This window comes from Jaculus jaculus, chromosome 1 (genome assembly GCF_020740685.1).
Source record: "Jaculus jaculus isolate mJacJac1 chromosome 1, mJacJac1.mat.Y.cur, whole genome shotgun sequence".
Lineage (NCBI taxonomy): Eukaryota > Metazoa > Chordata > Mammalia > Rodentia > Dipodidae > Jaculus > Jaculus jaculus.
Genome location: NC_059102.1, coordinates 291,855,389 through 291,877,888, shown reverse-complemented (window position 1 = coordinate 291,877,888; position 22,500 = coordinate 291,855,389). Strand labels below are relative to the sequence as shown.

Sequence of the window (22,500 nt, the reverse complement as noted above, 5' to 3'; positions counted from 1 at the left end):
ATAATTTCTAAGTGGGTCAAAATGTAAATGTAAACATACATTATCAAAATACTAGAAGACATAATAGAGAGTTCTTGATAATGTTATCATGAAGAAAGAATTCCCAACTATGAGAGAAAGCAGGAATCATAAGGAAAAATAATAAATCTTATTACATAAAACTATTTCTGCCTGGCCAAAAGTACTATAAGAAACACATAAATACTAAAAATTTCTAGTGGTTTATATTACAGACAAATAACAACTTACTTAATATATGAAGGGCTTTCTATAATTTGATACAAAACCAAGAACTCCACATATTCCAGTGAGGGCCCTCCTTAGTGGGGTTTTTGACATTCACTGTGGGCTCAGAAATTACAACTATTTTTTCCTCTTTATTTATTCCCTGTTTCATTTCCATGATTGCAAATTTCATCAGGAATGGGAATGTTCAAATTGGATTCTAATTAGTTTCACTGACCTTAAAGAGATGAGGGTAACTTCTAAACCTAGGCTCATTTTAGTTTCCAGCTAAGGTAAATACTTTGAATTTCATTGTGTTGGAAGCATTTAAAATTAAAATGGATACATTGATAATTCAGCCTTGTGTTCTTTATTTACAATTTTGTGAAATTTTCACAGTTTAATTGTTCAATGAAGATACAAATAAAATACAGTCATATCTGTTTATAAAGACACATATTATTGCAAGAATATGTAAAGAAAATAAAAATAAAAAGAACCAAGAATGGGTTGTGCATAACTGATGGCTAACCCCACAATGCATGACCTATATTCCCCAATGAGGAGGGTCCCTGTGGAGGGGGGAGGACAGGGAGGAGGCTAACAATGGTACCAACTTGACTATATTCACTGAGTGCAAAACGATTAAAAAAATAATTGGGTTGTGGCTGGATGTTGGTATTAAAAATCCAAGTAATGTTTGTTTGATCATTTCTTATATATTTAATAAAGGCTGTTAGGAAGGTGACATTCTAAGGAGACATGCCTTTTAAGAGTTAAAGCTTGAAAGAAAAAAACACGTATCCAGACAATGCCTGTTTTGATTGGACTCTAAATCCTTAAAATATCTAAATTTACAGCTTTAACAGATAATGCCTCAAGTTAATGCTTTCTTTTTTGTTTTGCCTAATAATAATAAACATCTTTTGCTTTTTGTTCAATGATCAGTATAAGACAAAAAATAGCTACAGAAGCCAGTATCCATGAACAAAATGTCAAATCTGTTATGTGATCATGGAATCTCTCTGTGCATTATCAGTGTGAAAATCGAAAATTTCAAAAAAAATAAAAAAGTACTCATTATGTAATCCATTCAAACTATCAGTTTTTTTTTTTAAAAAATTGTTCGTTTTTATTTATTTATTTGAGTGTTACAGAGAGAGAAAGAGACACAGAGATAGAGAGAGAGAAAGAATGGTCACTAGAGCTTCCAGCCACTGCTAACGAACTCCAGATGCGTTCGCCCTCTTGTGCATCTGGCTAACGTGGGTCTTGGGGAATTGAGCCTCGAACCAGGCTCCTTAGGCTTCACAGGCAAGTGCTTAACTGCTAAGCCATCTCTCCAGCCCTCAAACTATCAGATTTTTTTTAAATTTTTTATTTATTTGAGAGCGACAGACACAGAGAGAAAGACAGATAGAGGGAGAGAGAGAGAATGGGTGCGCCAGGGCTTCCAGCCTCTGCAAACGAATTCCAGACGCGTGCGCCCCCTTGTGCATCTGGCTAACGTGGGACCTGGGGAACCGAGCCTCGAACCGGGGTCCTTAGGCGTCACAGGCAAGCGCTTAACCGCTAAGCCATCTCTCCAGCCCAAACTATCAGTTTTTATTCCAGGGTCACCATTCATAATTTGGCCCATATGGCTGTGGGCCTTTGAAGTCATTGCAATCAATGTGTACAGATCTGTTGACTTTTTAATTTAATTTTATATGATAAATATTGGCTTGTGTTTGCACATGGATCAAGAGTATAATTTCTGCCTAATATCCTTTAAATACCTATATTTTAATTTTTCTAATTTAAAAAATAGTTTTTATTTGGTGCATGTGTGTGTAGGTGTATGTGTGTGTATGGGCACGTCAGGGCCTCCTGCCACTGCAAAAGAACTCCAGATGCATGCACCACTTTTTGCATCTGGCTTTACCTGGAACTGAGGAATCAAAACCAGGCCAGCAGACTTTTCAACAAATGCTGAGTCATCTCCCCAGCCAGATTTATCTAATTTGGAAATGAGTCATTGATATTCTAATAATTTCAATGTCTTTAAATTTTCATTGAACCATAATAGGAAAGTACCCTTATCATAAATTACTTTTAAGGTTTATATGTATAATACACATTGCAGTAATTTCACAAATGTGTTAACTATATATAATATTTCTAGGTTTATTGTAATACAGATTTGAGTAATACTCTTGAGAAACAAAAACATTTTCTGTCTTCTATGGACTATTTTTTTAAATTGTGTTTGTTTATTTATTTATTTGAGAGCAACAGACAGAGCAAGAAAGAGGCAGAGAGGGAGAGAGAGAGAATGGGCATGCCAGGGCCTCCGCCACTGCAAACGAACTCCAGACGCGTGCGCCCCCTGGTGCATCTGGCTAACGTGGGTCCTGGGGAATCAAGCCTCGAACCGGGGTCCTTAGGCTTCACAGGCAAGCGCTTAACTGCTAAGCCATCTCTCCAGCCCTTCTATAGACTATTTAAAATATGATACACTGATTCTTCCTGTCATAATGGTTATTGGAGTATTGTTTTCTTCTTAGCTGCTTGAATAATCTCTCCAAATAGTATATACTATAATCTTTTTTTTTAAATATTTTTTGTTCATTTATTTATTTATTTATTTGAGAGCGTCAGACACAGAGAGAAAGACAGATAGAGGGAGAGAGAGAGAATGGGCATGCCAGGGCTTCCAGCCACTGCAAACGAACTCCAGACACGTGCGCCCCCTTGTGCATCTGGCTAATGTGGGACCTGGGGAACCGAGCCTGGAACCGGGGTCCTTAGGCTTCACAGGCAAGTGCTTAACCACTAAGCCATCTCTCCAGCCCAATCTTTTTAACTATAATAAAAATGTTGCCAATTTTTGTTTCATATTGTGTTTCAGATTTTAATTTTTATTTAATTTTTCTATTCATATCTGTTAGCATTTTCTCAACTTCTTATATTACTTTGGAAAAGGGCATTGTATTCTTCCATAGGACATGTATATATAGGCTATAGATACACACTGTTATTTAATATTCTAACTTAGATTGTTAAAATAATTATAATGGTTGTATTTACAGACTTAATTCATGTTGAGCTGATTTTACTATATAGTCTAAAGTATGAATTAAAGTTAGGGATTTTAAAACTTAATAATCCTGTTTTATGCACCTTGTCTTGAGACTGTTTGCATGTATTGTCATTATTTTCTAGTCACAACATACTTACTTGTATAGTACTCACCTCACTTATTAATGAGTGTGGTGTTCTATGCCATATCTGTCATTTGCTTTCATTGGTGTAATTGCCTTTATGGTTTAAAAATTAAACTTAAGAATAGTACTGCTATGTGCTCATTGATCAAAAAATCTTACAGATTTATCAGCATCATTATTATTATTTTTGGCTTCTTTGAGGTAGGGTTTTGCTGTAGCCCAGGATGACCTGGAATTCACTATGTAGTCTCATGGTGGCCTTAAACTCTTGGGGATACTTCTACATCTCTGTCCCAAGTGCTGGCATTAAGGGAGTGCTCCTTTAGCCTAGCTGTTTTAGTTTTTAAATTTATTTTGCAAGGAGAGAGAGAGAGAAAGAAAAAGAATGGATGGGATCCAGGGCCATTGCAGACAAACTTTAGACGCATGCTCAACCTTCTGTATCTGGCTTAAGTGGGTACTGGGAAATGGAATCTGGCTCCTTAGAGTTTGTAGGCAAGCACCTTAACTGCTAAGCCATTTCTCCAGCCCATAGATTTTTATTTAAATATATTAACTTAATAGAGTAATTTGTCAAAATATACATATCTCATTATGTAGCTTTCTCTCATGCATTTTTCTTTCTTTAAAATGTTTCATGTGTTTTCTTAGGGCGTCCTACTTAACATAATGTCATGATAAACCTGGAACATTCATGCTATTGCTAAGATTATAAATGGTTTCTTCAACATTCCTTAATCTGGCTTGTGTTTGTCTCTTTTGGACAGCTGTAAGCGCCATCTGGGATCAGCCACAAAATATGAATTGTGTAATTTGGGTGAATCTGCATACCAGTTAAATGCTCTGATATTTGCATTAATTTCACAAAATAAAGATGGATGGCAAAACTTCATGCTAATAATTTAAACCAGATTTTAGAGGGATGCAAGGAGGGAGAGATGCTATATACCTCCAGCCATAGAGCCTGCATGGGAGTGACCTTTAGTACCTGGATTCTTCTGGGACAAGTGTAGACCTACATGCATATTAGAAGTTTCATGGTGTGGTCTGCACTGGACCTTTGACAGACCTGACTTGTGAGGTCTCTTCCTGCAAGTCTTCACACTCAAAGGTGGTGCCCTCACTGTGTCCATTGATGTCTCCTCTTCCCATGGTCAGCTACCTTAACTCCAGGTGGCCAGACAGCTGCAGGGATATTTAAACCTTTGACACTGGATGATTGGGAGTATGTGAAAGGCTTTTCTTTCCCTGGTGTTCGGGGCCTCGGGTTTTGGTCACTGCTCTGGTGATGGTACACAGGAGAGGGGTTTGCAGCCTCTAAGCTCTGCTCAAACATAACACTAGGTGCTTAGGGTCTTGCTCCCAACCTTTAGCACCCTACAACAAGGGGCCTGTTGCATGGAAGGTAACATCTAGTAGGTGTAGGGCTTCTGGGTAGTATAATCTGGAAGTGGTGGGACAGGTAACTTGTCCACAAAGGTGGTGGGAAGACAGAGCCATGCAGGAGCCCAGACTCCAAGCCTACTTGCCTAATCCATTGTCCCATTGACCTTCACCTAAAAAAAAGTCAATTCAAAGAAAAAAAATCATGTCAGTATAGTGAGTGCAAAGCATTAGACTGCAAGGCGGAGTCCTGCTGAGAGCAGGACCTCGTGCAGCAGCAGCAGTCATAAATCCCCGCAGCTGCCAGGCACGCCCAGATATTTCTGAGGCTCGTGATCAAGACTCCTCCGTAAAGCCATCTGTGTGCTTGTGCTCTCTCTTGATGACTTGAACTATTCTTAAGGACATAGCATCTGTTTGTTGAGTTAATGCAAGTACTTAGAGAAAACCATATACTTAGTATACACACACCCATCATAGTTTTAATATGTCTCATGCTTTCACAAACAAAACGCTGACTTCACAAACCTGGTTTTGGATCACTGATTATATTGTTCCTGACAACGCACAGTCAGGGTTACACCTCAACCCACGCTCCCAACACATGGAAGTAACAGCATTGGAGTCTTTTCTAAGGATCTGCAAATACATAGTTTTTCTTCCTCATTTATGTTTTATTTTTCCTTTAATAATTTTATTTTTTTCTTTATCTCTAACTGTTGTGTGAGTTTGTTTTATTTATTTATTTATTTTGGTTTTCTGAGGTAGGGTCTCACTCTAGCTTAGGCTGACCTGGAATTCACTACGTAGTCTCAGGGTGGCCTTGAACTCTCTACCTCCTGAGTATTGGGATTAAAGGGGTGCACCACCACACCCAGCTAGAGTTTATTTAAAAGAATTCCAATGCTTAATAATTACCTCGTAAAACAGTTATAAATTGGAAACAAATTCCATTATTTCAATATTAAATCATAAAATACATTTTCTAATAATAATATTAGTTCAATTTACAAATGCTCTTGGGAGTAATATTTATCTGATATTTTGTTTGATTTAAGAACACCTTGTTTACATGAGAAGGGTTCATCAATTAAATATTATTAAGTAGATTAAAGTTAAACAGAGCTAGTGGGCAACTTTTTTAATACTAGCACTCAGGAGGCTGAGGTAGGAGGATCATGGTAAGTTTGAGGCCACCCTGAAACTCCAGAGTGAGTTCCAGGTCAGCCTGGATTAGAATGAGACCTTTGCCTTCAAAAATCAAAAAGTAGATTAACTTAAAATATCATGTAACTATAGTTTAAAAATGGAAAAAGGTAAATGGCATGTTGAAGTGACTTTTTTATTTTAGAGAGATAGAGAGAGAGAGAGAAAGAATTGGCGTGCTGGGGCTTCAGCCACTATAGTCAAACTCCAGATGCTGGTGCCACCTAGTGGGCATAATTGACCTTGCACTTGCCTCACCTTTCTCTGGCTTAAGTGGAATCTGTTGATTAGAACATGGGTCCTTAGGCTTTGTAGGCAAGCACCTTAACCACTGAGAAATCTCTCCAGCCTGACTTTTTTCTTTAAATATTTTCATTTATTTGAGAGAGGGTAAGATAGATAGATAGAGAGAGAGAGAGAGAGAGAGGGAGAGAGAGAGGGAGAGAGAGAGAGGATAGATAGATAGATAGATAGGTAGATAGATAGATAGATAGATAGATATAGATAGATAAGGAGGAAGGCAGGGAGGGAGGGAGAGAGTATGAGAATAGGAATGGGTGTGCCATGGCCTACTGCTACTGCAAATGAACTCCAGATGCATGTGCCACTTTGTGTTTCTGGCTTGACATGGGTTCTGGGGAATTGAATCCAGGCTGTCAGGCATTGCAAGCAAGTGCCTTTAAACTACTTTGCCATCTTTCCAACCCTTAAGTGACTTTTAGCTAGATAATTACAGCTATAATTTTCTTTCTTTTTTTAAAACTTACTTTAACTACTTATCAATGCATGCATATTGATATTAACAATGTCATTTTTATGTTTAGGAATTTATGAAATATGAAAAGCCTAAATTTTTTGCCATTAAAAAATCCCATGACTGTTTTTGCAGTTCTTTGCTCATGTCCTGGCCTAAGTCCAGTGTAAACAGTAGCAGCCTGCCTTGTATGCCTTATTGGCCCATGTCTATTATGAAGGCATTATTCTTTGCTTCCTGTTCTAAAGAGCCCCTAGCATTGCTGAAGTTATGTTCACAATGTTTTCTTTATCCTGGTAAGCAGTACAGAATAAACAGAGTGAAACAATTATATATATTATACATATGCCATGTACAGTTTTAATGAATGCATATATTCAAAGTCATTACATAGCTCGCTGTTAAATGGATAATCTTTTTGGACAGTGGAATAGAGTAAGTTTTACTCAATATTAGATAACCTGTTGTTCAGGAGTTCACCGCGTGCAGTTTTATTGTATGTACCAACATATAACTTTATTGCCAAAGCAGTCATTAAGGGCCTTAAAGTGATCCTTAAATTCACTTATTCCATTGAGTTGAGGAGGAATGTACTCAACTCAATGATTCCTTAAATGTGTTTGGCACTCACTCAGCTCAAAGTCATGAATCAGTTCTGCTTTTGTTGTCAATTTGCTGCAGAACATTTTGAAATGGTGCTGGATAGCAACATTGTAAGTGAGCATGGATGAAGAAAGCTGAAAAGTCTATTGTAGTTTCAATTGTATTTTTAAAATTTATTTTTATTTATTTGAGAGCAACAGACAGACAAAGAGAGAGAGAAAGAGAGAGAGAGAATGGATGCACCAGGGCCTCCAGCCATTGCAAATGAACTCCAGACACATGCAACACCTTGTGCATCTGTCTTACATGGGTCCTGGGAAATCGAGCCTCACACTGGGGTCCTTAGGCTTCACAGGCAAGTGCTTAACCACTAAGCAAACTCTCCAGCCCTGGTTTTATTGTTGTTTTTAAAAAATTTACTTATTTTTATTTTTTTTATTTTTTATTTTTTTATTTTTTTAGAAAGGGAGGGGATGCAGGGGGTGCAGACAGTTTGTTTTTTTATTTTTTTAATTAATTATTTATTTATTTGAGAGCGACAGACACAGAGAGAAAGACAGATGGAGGGAGAGGGAGAGAATGGGCGCGCCAGGGCTTCCAGCCACTGCAAACGAACTCCAGACACGTGCGCCCCCTTGTGCATCTGGCTAACGTGGGACCTGGGGAACCGAGCCTCGAACCGGGGTCCTTAGGCTTCACAGGCAAGTGCTTAACCGCTAAGCCATCTCTCCAGCCCACTTATTTTTATTTTTAATTGTAAAGTGAATACAATCAGTAATCATCTCATTTGTTTGTTATATCCCAAAACAGGAACCATGATTTATAAATTTAATTCAGAATACCACTTATATATTCAAGGCACTAGTGTGTGTGTGTGTGTGTGTGTGTGTGTGTGTGTGTGTGTGTACTGCCATCTTTGCACATAAAAGACCCCAGAATTGATTTATGTTAGATTCAGACTAGAGAGTAGGATATGCTGAGTTTCAGTTCATGAAAGAAATTAGAGCAGGCCTTACTTGGAGAATTTCTTTGCTCTTGGTCTCTCCCTCTCAGTCTTGCTCTTGGCAGCCCCAGCCCCTCTTGGTTGTCTTCCCTGTGCGCTGGTCTAGCACGCTGGGGTCTCTCTATCTTTTCTGGATAATGAGTACATTTCCTGCTTTTCTGTGGCTATGTCACTTGGCCCTCCTCAAAAGCTGGTCAGATTTCTCATAAGAAGTTCACTATTCTGTAAGTGTCATCTATAATTCAGTGTTTAACTATGCAGCCCTGTGATGTGTGTATTTCTTTGAAATGTCTTACAAATATTCAGTAGTTTCACATATTTGTTTGCAGTCATCAACATAAAGTCAAGCACTGTATCTGGAGATAAAACAAAAATTCAAAATGCTGCTATCACACCATGCAGACCCCCAGAAGGCAGATGTAAATAGCACTTTTTTTTTTTTTATCAAGAAACCACTCTGAGTAAAGTGGAAAAACAGTAAGGGCCAGAAATCTGTTAGTGGAAAGGAAAAAGGAAGTTAGGAGCTGGATATTGATAGTGCCAAATGAAGCAATGAAAGAAAATATCACATTGTGAATTTCTTTCCATTATTTTCTCAAGTACAATCCTGCAAGTCAGATTAGAAGAACAATGGCCAAGATGCTGAAAATACACCCAACCCATATGATCAATTCCTAGGATACAGCAAGATTATTAAAAGAGGAAATATCTCCTTAAGGTTTCAAACACCATTTCTTTCATAAATCAAAAGCAGCCCTCTGAAGTACAGCATATTTCTTATATTTTAATAATGCATGTTAGTATAATGTCCCCTCTTATTTTCAAAAATAAGCCGAGTACAGAATTATGTTATTACATTTATATATATTAACATTTATGTATATATAATACATAATATATATTGAGAGTATATATTAAAATTTATATATCAATTTACTTAGAGAACAAAACATGGTTACCTTGTGACTGAACAGTTATTACCTTAACAGGTAATAAATGGGCCTACAGAGAAAGAATTAAAAGGTAGACACAAAACCTGGTTTTAACCTTCATTATTTTTCTCCTTTCCTCTTCTTCCTGTCTTAAGATATTTTGGGGGCATCTACTAGACTTACGTGGAGATGGTTCATCCTCTCCAGGTGGAAACAGTGCAGGGAAGGAGACAGAAAGGCAGTCAAATAATCATAGCAGGGTGAGGCTGATGGCAGCTATCATGTCGCTGGTACATGGTAATGTGGTTGTCAAAGAGGCCAGGTGGCCGTAGCATCACCTGAGCTTCTGTTACCTGTATCACTCACATGTTCTACCCACTTCAGGAGGATGTTATAAGGCTTTCTGGGCCTAACCTGTGTTACAGATTATTGCAAATCATAAAAATACTTGCAAACACAGTCAGGTAATAACCTACTTGAATCAATGTGAGAATGCATTGTGAATTTAATATATGGAATTTTAAAAACTAACACAAATATATATTTTATTTGTTCTCCCATTTGAAACTGAAAATTCTCACTTTTTCTATGAAATCTCCCTTAATTCTTCCTTTAGGGGTATGGATGTTGAGACAGGATATCGCTGTGTAGCCCAGGCTGGCCTCAAACTTGAGAAACTTTTGTGTAGTTATGTATCAGCATTTTTAATTTCTCTTCTAGATTGTCAAGAGTTTAAGGGTAGGAACATGCTTTTCATCTTTTTAAATATTTTATTTATTTATTTGCATGGAGAGAGAGAGGTGGGGGGAGGGAGAGAGAATGTGCATGTCAGGACCTCTAGTCACTGCAAGTGAATTTCAGATGTGTGCACCACATTGTACATCTGGCTTATGTGGGTACTGGGGAATTGAACCTGGGTTGTTAGGCTCTGGACGCAGGTGCCTTAACTCTTGAGCCATCTCTCTAGCTGGCTTGTCATCTTTATGTCACCAGTAGTAGCCACATGGTAGATGTTCCATATATGTTTTTGAAGTGGAGAAGGAATTTTCCAGTGAGGTTTCTTCTATGAGGTTTCTTTGTGCTATTTAATCATAGGACATTCTAGGAAAGAGGGATAATTATCTTTGGTCTATTACAGAAAACCTAATAGCAAGCAATAAGAATTTTGGGTGAGCTGGGCATGGTGGCGCACAACTTTAATCCCACACTCGGGAGGCAGAAGTAGGAGGATCATCATGAATGAGTTCAAGGCCACCTGAGACTACATAGTGAATCCCAGGTCAGCCTGGGCTAGAGTGAGACCCTGCCTTCAAAAAAAAAAAAAAAAAATTGGGTTTTCTGTGCATCAACCTAGGGACTGGAATATGGCCTGTCCTCTCTGTGGTCCGGAGTGCAGGAGCACACTACTGCTGCTCTCATGCACAGAATGCCTGCTTGGGGTCACAGAGAACGTCTGCGAGTTACCTGGGTTGCTCAGTAGGGAATCTTAGAGACCTTCACCTCTTTCTTTACTACCAAGGTCAGTCAGTTCATCTCCTGTGGACTTTAGCATGTCTTGTTTGTAGGGTTCAAGGATCAACGGAAGTGACCTTTTTGCATTTAAAGCTCTTTGCCTCTATTTGGAGATTGCTGGTTATTTTATTGATTTTTGTTGGATGGTCTTCATTGGAAAAAATATATATATAAGATATACTGAAGAAAGTGGAGGTGCTCTCTACATTCTGCTATATATTATGCCCCAGATTCTCCCCATGTTACTATTATAGACATAATCAAGACACCTTTGCAAATCCATGAAAAGGAAACATTCAAGGAGATAGGATTCAAGTGGGGCTTTATAAAGTCACAGAGGAGCCTGAGCCAGGGAAGGCTCGGGGGAAGCCCTGGGATTGTGAGAAGTGCAAGTGCTTCTTGCCAAGAGCTGGTAAAAGACATTTGAAGTAAGATGCCTACAAGAAGGACCTTGGGTTGTTATTGAGAGTTCCTTTTAAGTTCTAGAAGCCATAAAGGTCCATGCTCTGGGAAGAATAGAGGACAAAGTTGTACCTGCTGAATGTCATTGCCTGCTTGGCGGGAAATGAAATTGCATGTGAAGAGGAAGAGAGGAGGAAGAGGAAATTATAACCGAAATAACTGACAGAGGGCTCTATTAGAGAAGAGAAAGACAGGAATGGAAGCACGTACTGTAAGGGAGGAGGGCTGGTTGTGCCAAATAGTCATATCATTCAATTTGTTTTTAAAGTTGGAAAGGATGCTTACAGCTGGAGGAATATGGCTACTTGGCAAGCCGTTAGCTCTGCTGAGCATTTCTCATAAATGATAAAAGATTTATCTCAGCTGTCTGGTGTGGTTAACAAAAATGTTTATTAATGAGCTTTAGGGCAGATTTCCTATCTTTGTTGAAAACAGGTGTAGATTTGACAGTTGCTAGGTTACTCAAATGAAGGCTGATCTTACTATTCACTTGTGTGTCTTTGTGTGCATATTCATGTAGATAGTTCATGTGTGTGTGCTTACACATGGAGGCCAGAGGCCAGCCTCAGTTCATCCTCAGCAACGCTGTCCACCTGGCCTTCTGCTCTTCATGTTATCCCCTTGATTCCCACTTGAAGACAGGCATGTCTCCAGGGTGGTTTTTTTTTTTTCCCTTCTTTAAACAAGAGGGGATGTTTTTGCATGTCAAAATGCTTTATTCTTATTGATTTTTTTCCAGCATCCTCTGTATTCTTCTCTATTTTTGGAGATTTAAACTCTAGGATTGTATTAGTCTTGTGCCATGTAGGAACATGGAGAATCAGCCGACAGTGCTGCTGACAATTCTTGTGTCGGGGTGGAACTGTCTGGCGTCCCCAGCACTGTTTTGCATTCCTTCGCGAAGTATGCCTTTGTTTAGTCTTGAGGGAGTAGACTTCTCTCATTTTCCATACACTCAGGACATGGCTAATCACCATTCTGCTTTGTATGGAATGCAGATGTTTGCGTTTTCACACACTTGATCGGATCAGCTCTCCATTCCCTTTGCCAATTGCAAGGTGTCTAATCTATAGGGAAGGACAGAGGTATTTTTTTCTCATGTAATTTCTAAGAAAAATTACATGGGTTATGGTAGACAAATGTGTTCCTTTTATATTTACCTCATTTATTTTTTAAATCCCACAGTCTGCATTCATTCCATATGTAGCATGTTATAGAACGCTTGGCTAATTAGTTATTTTCCTTTGAAGCTATAAATTCCTTTTCTAGAAATGTGCCTTTGAAGCTAGAACGTCTGTTGTAAAAGCTCAATGTTAAGAATCTTTATAATTTGGTGTTTTTGTTGCATGGTATAATTTTGAATGCAGCTCATGTCTTCATTATATAAAATAGATAACATTTCATCCATTCTGGGAATATAAATGGTATGTCTATCCACATGATGCCCAGATGAATTTTATTTAATCTTATTACTTAAATACATGGATTTAAAGGGAAAGTAATTGAGACTTTCCTCTTCTCTTCCTTCCTCCCTCACTCTTTCCTTCTTTCTGTAAGGCAGGATCTTTGAGGCAGCCTCCTGAGTGTTGATTATAGGCATGAGGTACTATGCCCATCTCACTTTAAATATACCTACTTTAAAAGCTGACTTTTGAATTCCAGGTCAGCCTGGGCTAGAGTGAGACCCTACCTCGAAAAACCAAAAAAAAAAAAAAAAAAAAAAAAGCTGACTTTTAAAAAAGAGAATAAATTTAGGGATTGGAATCTTTACTACAGACATGCTATATTCTACCAAAAAAAGAATATTGAGTGTGTGGGAGTTTGCATTACATGGGAGTGTGTGTGTCTGTCTGTCTGTCCCACTTAATCTAAACAGATACCTACACAGCCTCTTCACCTTATTTAAATCAAGAGTTATGGCTCTCCACATGTTGCGTCATGATATGCAGAGACATTTATCTTACCCATAACTGTGGGTTAACTCCACAATGCATGACCCATACATCTCAAAAAGGAGGGGCCAAGGGGAGGGGGTAGGTCACGGATGAGCCTAATAATGGTACCAAACTGACTGTATTTTCCGAATACAAAACTAATTAATAAAAAATTAAAAAAAGAGTTATGGCTCTCTAGGGAAGGAATTAGCTCTGATTTACTCCTGTTAGAAGCCATAAAGGTGGCTACAGCTCTAAAGGTAATTGTGATCCAAGCCAGCTTTGGAGAATGGTGATAGTGAAATCCAGCCATGTTTGCCACAGGGAAAGGAGATAAAGACTATTTCTTACCCACTAATATTATTGTATCTGTGCTTCTTGAAGTTGTTATAAACACTGGGACACAGTAGGTAAATGCCTCCTCTTCTAATTTATCTTATGGGAAAATTTCAGCCAATTTTTTTCTTTATGGTGTGGAAATCTGAATTCGAGCATTTCAGGGATGCATATGTGATGTGTTAATTTAGGCCCTAACAGCAAATAAATGCTCAATAAATATTTTTGGATAGATTAAAATGAAAAAGAACTTGAACTGGAATCTTGTGATTTTTTTCCCCCTAATCCTGTGGCATTTTTGACTTTCTCTTGCATTTAATAAGGTTTAAATTCAGTCTTTTAGATATGCATAATTTAAAATAAATTATGAACTATCCTTTGGTAGTGATCATATTGAGAAAGAATCTTTGGTGCTTTGCTCTTGCTAATCAATAATTATGTTCTATATTGTGAAAAGACATTTGTGAACACAATAAAGTCTTTAGTGCTGGTAACTGCTATTTATTGATCTGTGCCATTTTTATTTTCACAGAAATCGGTCCAGTGACAATTACCACAGATCCCAAGAAATTTCAGTATGAACTCAGAGAGTTGTATGTTCAGGTGAGTGCTTACACTATGGTTTCTTTTGCGGGAATGGTAAACCATGACGCTCTGCAAGGTTTTCCTCAGTGGAACCAAGAGACGCCACTTCTTTTTCTACCTGCATCCACAATGAATTGAATAATAGATACAGAATAAGATACCATGGGTTCAAAACACTGCCTTCATTTGTGCAATGCCTATAGCCACCTTTGTGCAGTAGCAGTACTTGAGGAGTTGTGACCGAGACGATTTAGCCCTAGATGAGCCCTTTTCCTGAGAAACACAAGTCTCTGCTAATACTTCTTACAACCTCAGAGGTACAGCTAAGGTAGTTTGGATATTTTGTGCTGTATATTGACCACATGACTTTTTTAATGCAAGCATCATTTGGAATGCAGGTAAGAGTTGTTTAAATGCTGTTCTGAAACTGGAAGTCAGAGATTGAGATCACTGCTTTACGATGTCCCTGAGTGTATTTATTAACGTTCTATTTTTATGTGCTCTTTCACTCCATCCTCCTGAATGGCTTCTGCTGCTGCCATCTGTAGACGTTTTGTTCACTTTCCACATTTATCTAGACTTTTGGTCCCAGGCTCACAACTACCTTTCCCCTAAGGGCTTTGTCATGCCCAGTGACTTTAATATGACCATTTCAGTGGTCTTTTTTTTCCACTTTATTTTCATCTTTGATTTCCGCAAACACCCACTAGACATAATCATCATCATGAACTGGTCCCTCTCCCAAATAATGAATGCAAGCATCTCACCCTGCATCAACTGCCTGCCCAGCTCGCTAGCACACTCACCAGGCACTCCAGTTACTGCCCCCGTGCCTTCTCCTTTTCTTTATTCTCTTCCCAGTTGGCTCAGTGAGTTGCCACTTAAAAAATACTCTTTTATCTCCCTTGTCCATCGCTTTTCTTTTCCAAAGGCAAAATTTCATTTTTGAGTTATTTGTAGTAACTTCAGTGCTTATCTCATCCAGTAGTGATGAAAAGTTGCTAAAGACTCAAAACACAGTGGCTTGGTTCCACTGTGAATTCAGAACTACCTATTTCACACTCCCATAGTTTACTTTTCTCTTGTTTTGGTCAATTAAATCTCCCATTCTTCTTAATGACAATCACTAATCCTACCCATTCACCTTAGATGTTCTTCCTGTGACCTTCTCGTTACTGGCTGCTGCAGCAAGGTGGACACTCAGAGTAAGGGACCCTGCTTCTGCTCCACACACAGACGTAAAACATGCATGATGTTGTTTTGATGGCCTTTTCCTTCTTCTTACACTCTCTTTCCTTCACCTATAAGCCCAGTTTTCTTTCCATTTGTTCTGATAAATTTCTTAGGAACCCTTCTTTCCTTCTAAATTGGCATTATCTGTTGGAGTTCCTCAAGTTTTAGGAACTGCTGCCCTCTTTCCTCTCATTATATATGTCCTCTGTAGGTAAAATCATCCATGCTCACACAAATATGTTTCTAGCCTTAGACTCTCTTTTGAGGAACAGTGGATCTTTGTTTTATTCTCTTTGATGTCAAGTTGTATTTCTAAAATGAAGCTCATGAATTTTCCTTTTTAAAATTTTTTTGTTCATATTTATTTATTTGAGAGCAACAGACAAAGAGAGAAGGAGGCATATATAGAGAGAGAGAATCGGCGTTCCAGGCCTCCAGCCATTGCAAATGAACTCCAGACACATGTGCCCCCTTGTGCATCTGGCTAAAGTAGGTCCTGAAGAATTGAGCCTCATTTCCCTTAGGGGTCCTTAGGCTTCATAGGCAAGTGCTTAACTGCTAAGCCATCTCTCCATCCCATGAATTTTGCTTTTATGGTTGCCCAAATGTGACCCTCAATCCTTACTCTTTGTCCTCTGTTTATCTTTGTGAATGCCTACCGTATTGATTATCCACCCAAATAGCTGATTATTCATTAATACACACCTGACTACCCCTCACATTCAAACTTTCATTAAGTCTTGTTTTTAACTTTCTCCATGTATTTCACACTTGTCTTTTGGAACTGTCTTAATCGCAATGATGATATCATTAATCTAAACTAATGAAGAAAAGCATCTTAAGTGATTTTCTTGCATTTATGCTTGCTTTGATTTTCCAGGTATTTCTTTAGCCTGTAGTTGAAAGGAACTCAAAATGCATCTCTGAATATTGATGTTTAATATCTTAACCCACTTGTCCACATCTCATCCAAATTTTCTCATATCCCTGAATGGCCTGAGTTCTAGCTACCTCTTAGCCCCACCTAGTGCCAGTCTCTTCCATGGGCTCTCTGTTCTGCATGAAGCCTCTCCTCATCTGTATCCCCACCCATCTTCTTATGGGGGTTTTGCAAATGCTGTTCTCCTTACAAAGGAAGTTCTTTCAACCCTCACTCCTATGCTCCCTTAACAGAGTTTCAAAACCTTGTACTCAAAGTCTCACTACTTCTTCAGAGGCTCCTGCTCCACACTCCACGATCCGTCACGTCTCTCTACTTCTCTGTCTTAGAGCAGATGCGGTTCTACATTGAAGGACTGTGTTTGATATAGCTCATCTTTAAGTTCTCCAGGTAAACTGTTTGGCAGGTACAAAGTGCTCACATATGAATGTGAAGGAAGTAACTGAATGAATATACTAGACTATCACAGTTCAATGAGAGTTGAAGTATAATCTTTGATTCGCTGGAACTATATGGTATGAGTGTAATTGGGGAATTGAGATGTCAAACTCAATGCTTGGTATTCCAATGCATTCAAGGTTGATTCTGAAGTATGTGTCTATTTGCAACTTATATTGCAAACTCAGTTATATGTAATAAATTTATAAGATTTTAATGATTATCCTTTGACTTTTTTTCTAAATTTCTTCTGATAATCTTTTCCCCGAATAATACTTTATTTCCTTTTCCTTTTCCATGTCATTCTTTTCATTCATTCCTTGTTACAAGTTTCCTATTTACTTTTCTCTTCTTAAGTACAGGAAATTCCTTGCCACTGTGGTTATCCATTTCCTGAAAAATAATCTTTACATAAGTTTCCACTCTATGTGGGGAGTATTACTTGAGAAACTTCATTGTCCTAGTTGCTTCAGTTTTTATGGTCTATAGCTCTCATTGGAGCTTTTGTTCATGTGGGGACAAAGCAATGTCTATAGTAGTGTACCTTAGGTAGCTACTGGATAAATGAGTACCACTTCTCTATTTGATTTTCTTTTCCTTTTAAATTTTATTTATTTATTTATTTATTTATTTATTCATTCATTCATTCATTTATTTATTTATGAGAGAGAGAGAATGGATGTGCCAGGGCCTCCAGCCACTGCAAATGGACTCCAGATGCATACACCACCTTGTACATCTGGCTTACATGGGTCTTGGGGAATTGAGCCAAAGTCCTTTGGCTTTGCAGGTGAATGCCTTAAATGCTAAGCCATCCCTCAAACCCAGAGTGCCACCTCTTAAAAAAAAAAAAAAAAACTTTAGTATAAAATAATATCAAAATAATTTAAACTTTACTTAGTGATGCAGAGCTTCCTTAAAAATATAGTCATCTGTTTTTTATTACATTATAGTTTCAGAAGGTCCACATAATGGAGATTTCAAGCTGAGAGAATATTAGAAGCTTTATTTTATTCATTCTGTTCCTTTTTTCTATGTAAGAATGTAACTAAGAAAGCTGAAAATTGAGAAAATTGCTGCATTCCAAATAAAGCCTAGTACTGTACTTCCCAGATCCTGCCTTAGGGAGTGCCTGCGTCCTCCCAGATCCATTTGTCTAGAGGGGGAAGGATCCTGCTTCCTGACCCACAGCCCGTGGACTCTCTTACCGAGCCCTTCATCACCACCCTCCGGAATTACACCTGATGCAGTCAGTTACATAGGCTCACATGATTTTATCTCTATTCAAAAAATAACTTTTTTGGGGGGTGGGGAGGTAGGGAATTACCATGGGATATATTTTGTAATCATGGAAAATGTTAATAAAAATTAAAAAAAAATAACTTTTTTTTTCCGGCTCCTTGGAACGGAAGCTGGTGTCCATTTTTCTGGAAATTTCTTCTGAGCAACATGCATCTTATTATTGTTCATTGCTACTTTGTTTTGTTTTGCATTATCATGAGATCTACAAGGGCTTAATTAGAGCACCTTGATGGATAAGAAAGCAGACGTTAGCTGGGCGTGGTGGCGCATGCCTTTAATCCCAGCACTTGGGAGGCAGAGGTAGGAGGATTGCCGTGAGTTCAAGGCCACCCTGAGACTCCATAGTGAATTCCAGGTCAGCCTGGGCTAGCGTGAGACCCTACCTCGAAAAACCAAAAAAAAAAAAAAAGAAAGCAGACGCTTATTCTTTCTGTTCATTCAACACTGAGCAGCATTGTAGGCATTGCTGATTGTGTAGAAGTGGTTTTCCCTTGAAATTTTATAGTAAGTGATTATTTCTTTTGTCATGACAAAATATTTTATTAAGGGCCAAATAAAATAAACAAAATCCTAGGATACATCAGATTTAGCACTTTATTTAAGGGGCACACACTGTTTTCTCTTCATTCATTGCTTAAGTAATTTTATTATCTCATAAATTTGTAATGAATATTTTTATGAAGTGGATAACTAAATATGTTATCCACTTCATAAAACTTTCATGTGACATGACTAATTTTGTTTTGTGTATAATTGTGTACAATTTCCTAATGTCCCAAATAGGCAATATCGAGAGCAACAAGGATTACTGTGCTATTAAAAACTGAAGTTAGATTTTTGAGAAAGAAAACAGTTTCAAACATTCTTTTCACATTTAAACTAGTTTTGAAAAAGAAAAGAAAAGTGAATTTAGTTTGAAGTAAATTAAATACTTGCCCATTAACATTACATCTGTCTTAGCTAATTTTCCCATACAGAAATGGAATTTTGAAAAGTAATCTTTTCCAAGAATAATTTATAAAAATCACTTCATTTAAATCATTACATTTATCGCATTAATTTTACTTTATCCTTTTTTCATCTGGGATAGAGAAAAATGATTTGAAAGGCAAATGAACTTTCTCTCTGGGGAAAAGGAGGAAAAGACAAATGACAACAAATGGTTTTCAGATCACACAGCATCTTGGCAATTAATATGCTTCTAACTCTGCAGTGAGAAGTCCTGCTTCGGGTCACATTCTTTATGAGAAACCATAAAGCTTGTTGACTTTCTGAAGATATTATTGGCACCCATATGCTCTCAAGCACTTATCCAAGTGTTTTAAAGAACAAAAAACACATTAGTCAAACACTTGAAATATAAAAAGTAATATAAACAAAAATAAAAAACCAAGAGGTTTCTACAGTCATGGAATTGCAATTGGAACACACACACACACACACACACACACACACACACACACACACACTTAAATCTATATATTTAATCCACTGCAAAATTCCCCACATAATTTTCTTTTGTGGAATCTCTTGCTAAAATAGACTAAATGTAATAGGAAGAAGACTAAATATATGTGGATTAGTAAGGTCACATAGCATCCAGACAAAGACGAGTCCAATTACTGTGAGTTTAGCAGGAGCAGAAGAGTAAACATGGCAGATTCTAGCGCTGCAGAGTGGGGTTGGAGAGGCGGGGAGAGGGTGCTGCGTTCCTAAAGAGCAGCTACTGAAGCAAATTCTCTGCCAGAGGAGAATATGAAATACTATGGCCAAATAGACAAATACTGTTAAAAAAGCAGGAGGCCAAGATAATCCCAAGTTTAGAAGAATAATTTACTATGCCAGTTTGGATGCTTTTATTGCAATTTCTAGCACTCCAAATAATTCTGCTAGCAAATGTGCTTTTTTTTTTTTTATCTCTAGTGTTCATATGGATTTCAAAAGTCACCCTATCACTAAAAAACAGTAAGTCACCAAATAAGGAAAGGAAAGAAAACATATGACTTAAAATAAAAAGAGAATGTATTAGATCAGTATAGATATAGTATATAGATCATATAGATATAAGGTAGATGAATAAAGGATTTGATTTTCATATCTGGTATTGGACATGATTCAATTTTATAAAAGCAAATTTTTCCAGTTAAATGCTTTATTTTATTTTATTTATTTATTAGAGAGAATGAGAGAGAGAGAATGAATTGGCATGCCAGATCCCCTAGCCATTGCTAATGAACTCCAAACACCTGGGCCAATCTGTGTGTGTGGCTTATATGGCTACTGGGGAATCACACCTGGGTTTTGGGCTTTACAGGCAAGAGCCTTAGCCACTAAGCCATATCTCCAGTTCTCAGTTATGTTTTTTTTTTTTTTAAGTATACATTTGATATATGCATCTTATACATTCTCATTATATAGATGCATGACTATATTTACATAAATATATATTTATAAAACATACATTCTAAAGTAAGAATAGGGTGTACTTAATTATTTAATTTTGGGAGGGAATTATGATTAGAAGTTTAACCCACAATACATGAGAAAGGCTCAAGACCAGTAGAGAGGCTGGGCAAGATGTAAAGGTGCTTACTTATAAAGCATGATGGCCTGAGTCTAACTCCTCAGTACCCATGTAAAGCCAGATGCACAAAATAGTATATGCCTCCATAGTTCATTTGCAGTGGAAGGAGGCCCTGGCATACTCCCGCTTCTCTCTCTCTCTCTCTTTCTCTCTTGAATAATTTTTTTTTTTTTTTTGAGCAGTAGAGCACAAAGGGCCATATATGTCTGGAGTTCATTTGCAGTGGCTGGAGGCCCTGGCGTGCCCATTCTTTCTCTCCCTCTCTCTGCCTCTCTGTCTGAAATAAATAAATAACAATAAAGGAAAGAAAAAGAGCAGTAGAGTGGTATCAGGCCTAAATATTGGCTTAATAAATTATCACCAACCTGTAGTGATACAAAGTGTTTTCTTAAGGGAAATAATCCTCAAATATCTAAGCCATAAATTTGCAACAATTATAGGACATATGCCTTGTGGAAAGTTTTATAAGTTTAAAGTTGCTCTCTCAATTTAAAACCATACCAATATTACATTTCCTCTTTATGAATGAGGAAAGTCAAATGTTGAATGTTGAAAAGTAACATGTCTTACTGAGATCACAAAATGGGCAAGTAGTAAGACTGAACTCAAAACAAAAGTGGAGGTATTTTTTTAAATGCCAAGGCTAGCTTCCTTTATTGCACTGCTACTTTCCTTCTAAATATTGCTTTAAATAACCTTAATATTTAATCAGTTTAACATTTATTTATATAATTTTTCTTTGTGTTTTAGTTCAAGAAAATAGATAATTAAAGACAGATGTAGGTCCAGTGCTGGTCTTAGCTTCAACAAAATGGATTTACTTCTCAATTTTGTTTTTGTTTTTTTGAGGTAGGGTCTCACTCTAGCCCAGGCTGATCTGGAATTCACTATGTAGTCTCAGAGTGGCCTCGAACTCATGGTGATCCTACTACCTCTGCCTCCCGAGTGCTGGGATTAAAGGCGTGTGCCACCATGCCTGGCCTCTTCTCAAGTTTTTAAACCTCTATTCTTGTCTTCCAATTACTTTGAGTAAATGGGTCATCTGAAATTACTGATCAGGGTGGCCATGGTGGCTCATGCCTTTAATCCCAGCACTCAGGAGGCAGAGGTGGGAGGATCACTGTGAGTTCGAGGCTACCCTGAGAGTACATAGTGAATTCTAGATCAGCCTGGGCTACAGTGAAATCCTACCTCGAGGGGAAAAAAAATATTGATCAGAAAATTGCAATATTAAGTACCAGCTGACAATCTATTCCACTCCTTAGAATATTCTTACTTAGAATATTCTTAAGAGTGAATACGGGTATATGTGTATGTAATGACTTGATTACTTTCATTTTTAATGTTATAATTTTCTGGGTCCAAATGAAGCATCTATTTCAACTAGTTTGCTGTGTGTGCTTTCTGTTAGAGTTTCTGCTAGAGTAAAACAACCATGTTTCCCCGTAAAGTACACCAGTAAACATGTTTGAATATTTTCTAGCTTCCCATCCTGGTGCTCCGTCCAGAAGTAAATAGATGGCTGATTTATTAATGATCTTCTATGTAATCTTCAAAAACCGGACACTATTATTGATTTTTAGATTGCGTTTGAAAACAGAATGTACAGATGTATAGGGGCGGGGTGACAGCTCGGCAAGTAAGAGCTCTCACTGCACAAGCAGAAGGACCTGAGTTTGATCAGCACCCAGGTAAAGGCCCGAGGCGGCTGCGAATGCCTGTGACCCCAGCCTCAAGGAGGTGGAGGCAGGATTTGGGGCTTGTTGCTCTGCCAGGCTGGCCAAAAAGAAGCAGTAGTTCCATGTTCAGTGAGGGATTATGTCTCATGATAGTGATGCAGAAGAGCATTAGCAGAGGACCTC

At 37.9% G+C, this 22,500-nt stretch overlaps 1 protein-coding gene across 3 annotated transcripts in view; it reads left to right on the top strand.

The window, feature by feature from the left end:
* Positions 1-22,500, top strand: part of Hmcn1 (hemicentin 1) — a 453,131-nt gene that overhangs the window by 111,133 nt on the left and 319,498 nt on the right. For all 3 annotated transcript variants that reach the window (XM_045142289.1, XM_045142294.1, XM_045142284.1), the window contains exon 2: positions 14,089-14,159. In XM_045142289.1, the coding sequence (XP_044998224.1) occupies positions 14,089-14,159 (71 nt within the window). The remainder of the gene's footprint in view (positions 1-14,088; positions 14,160-22,500) is intronic.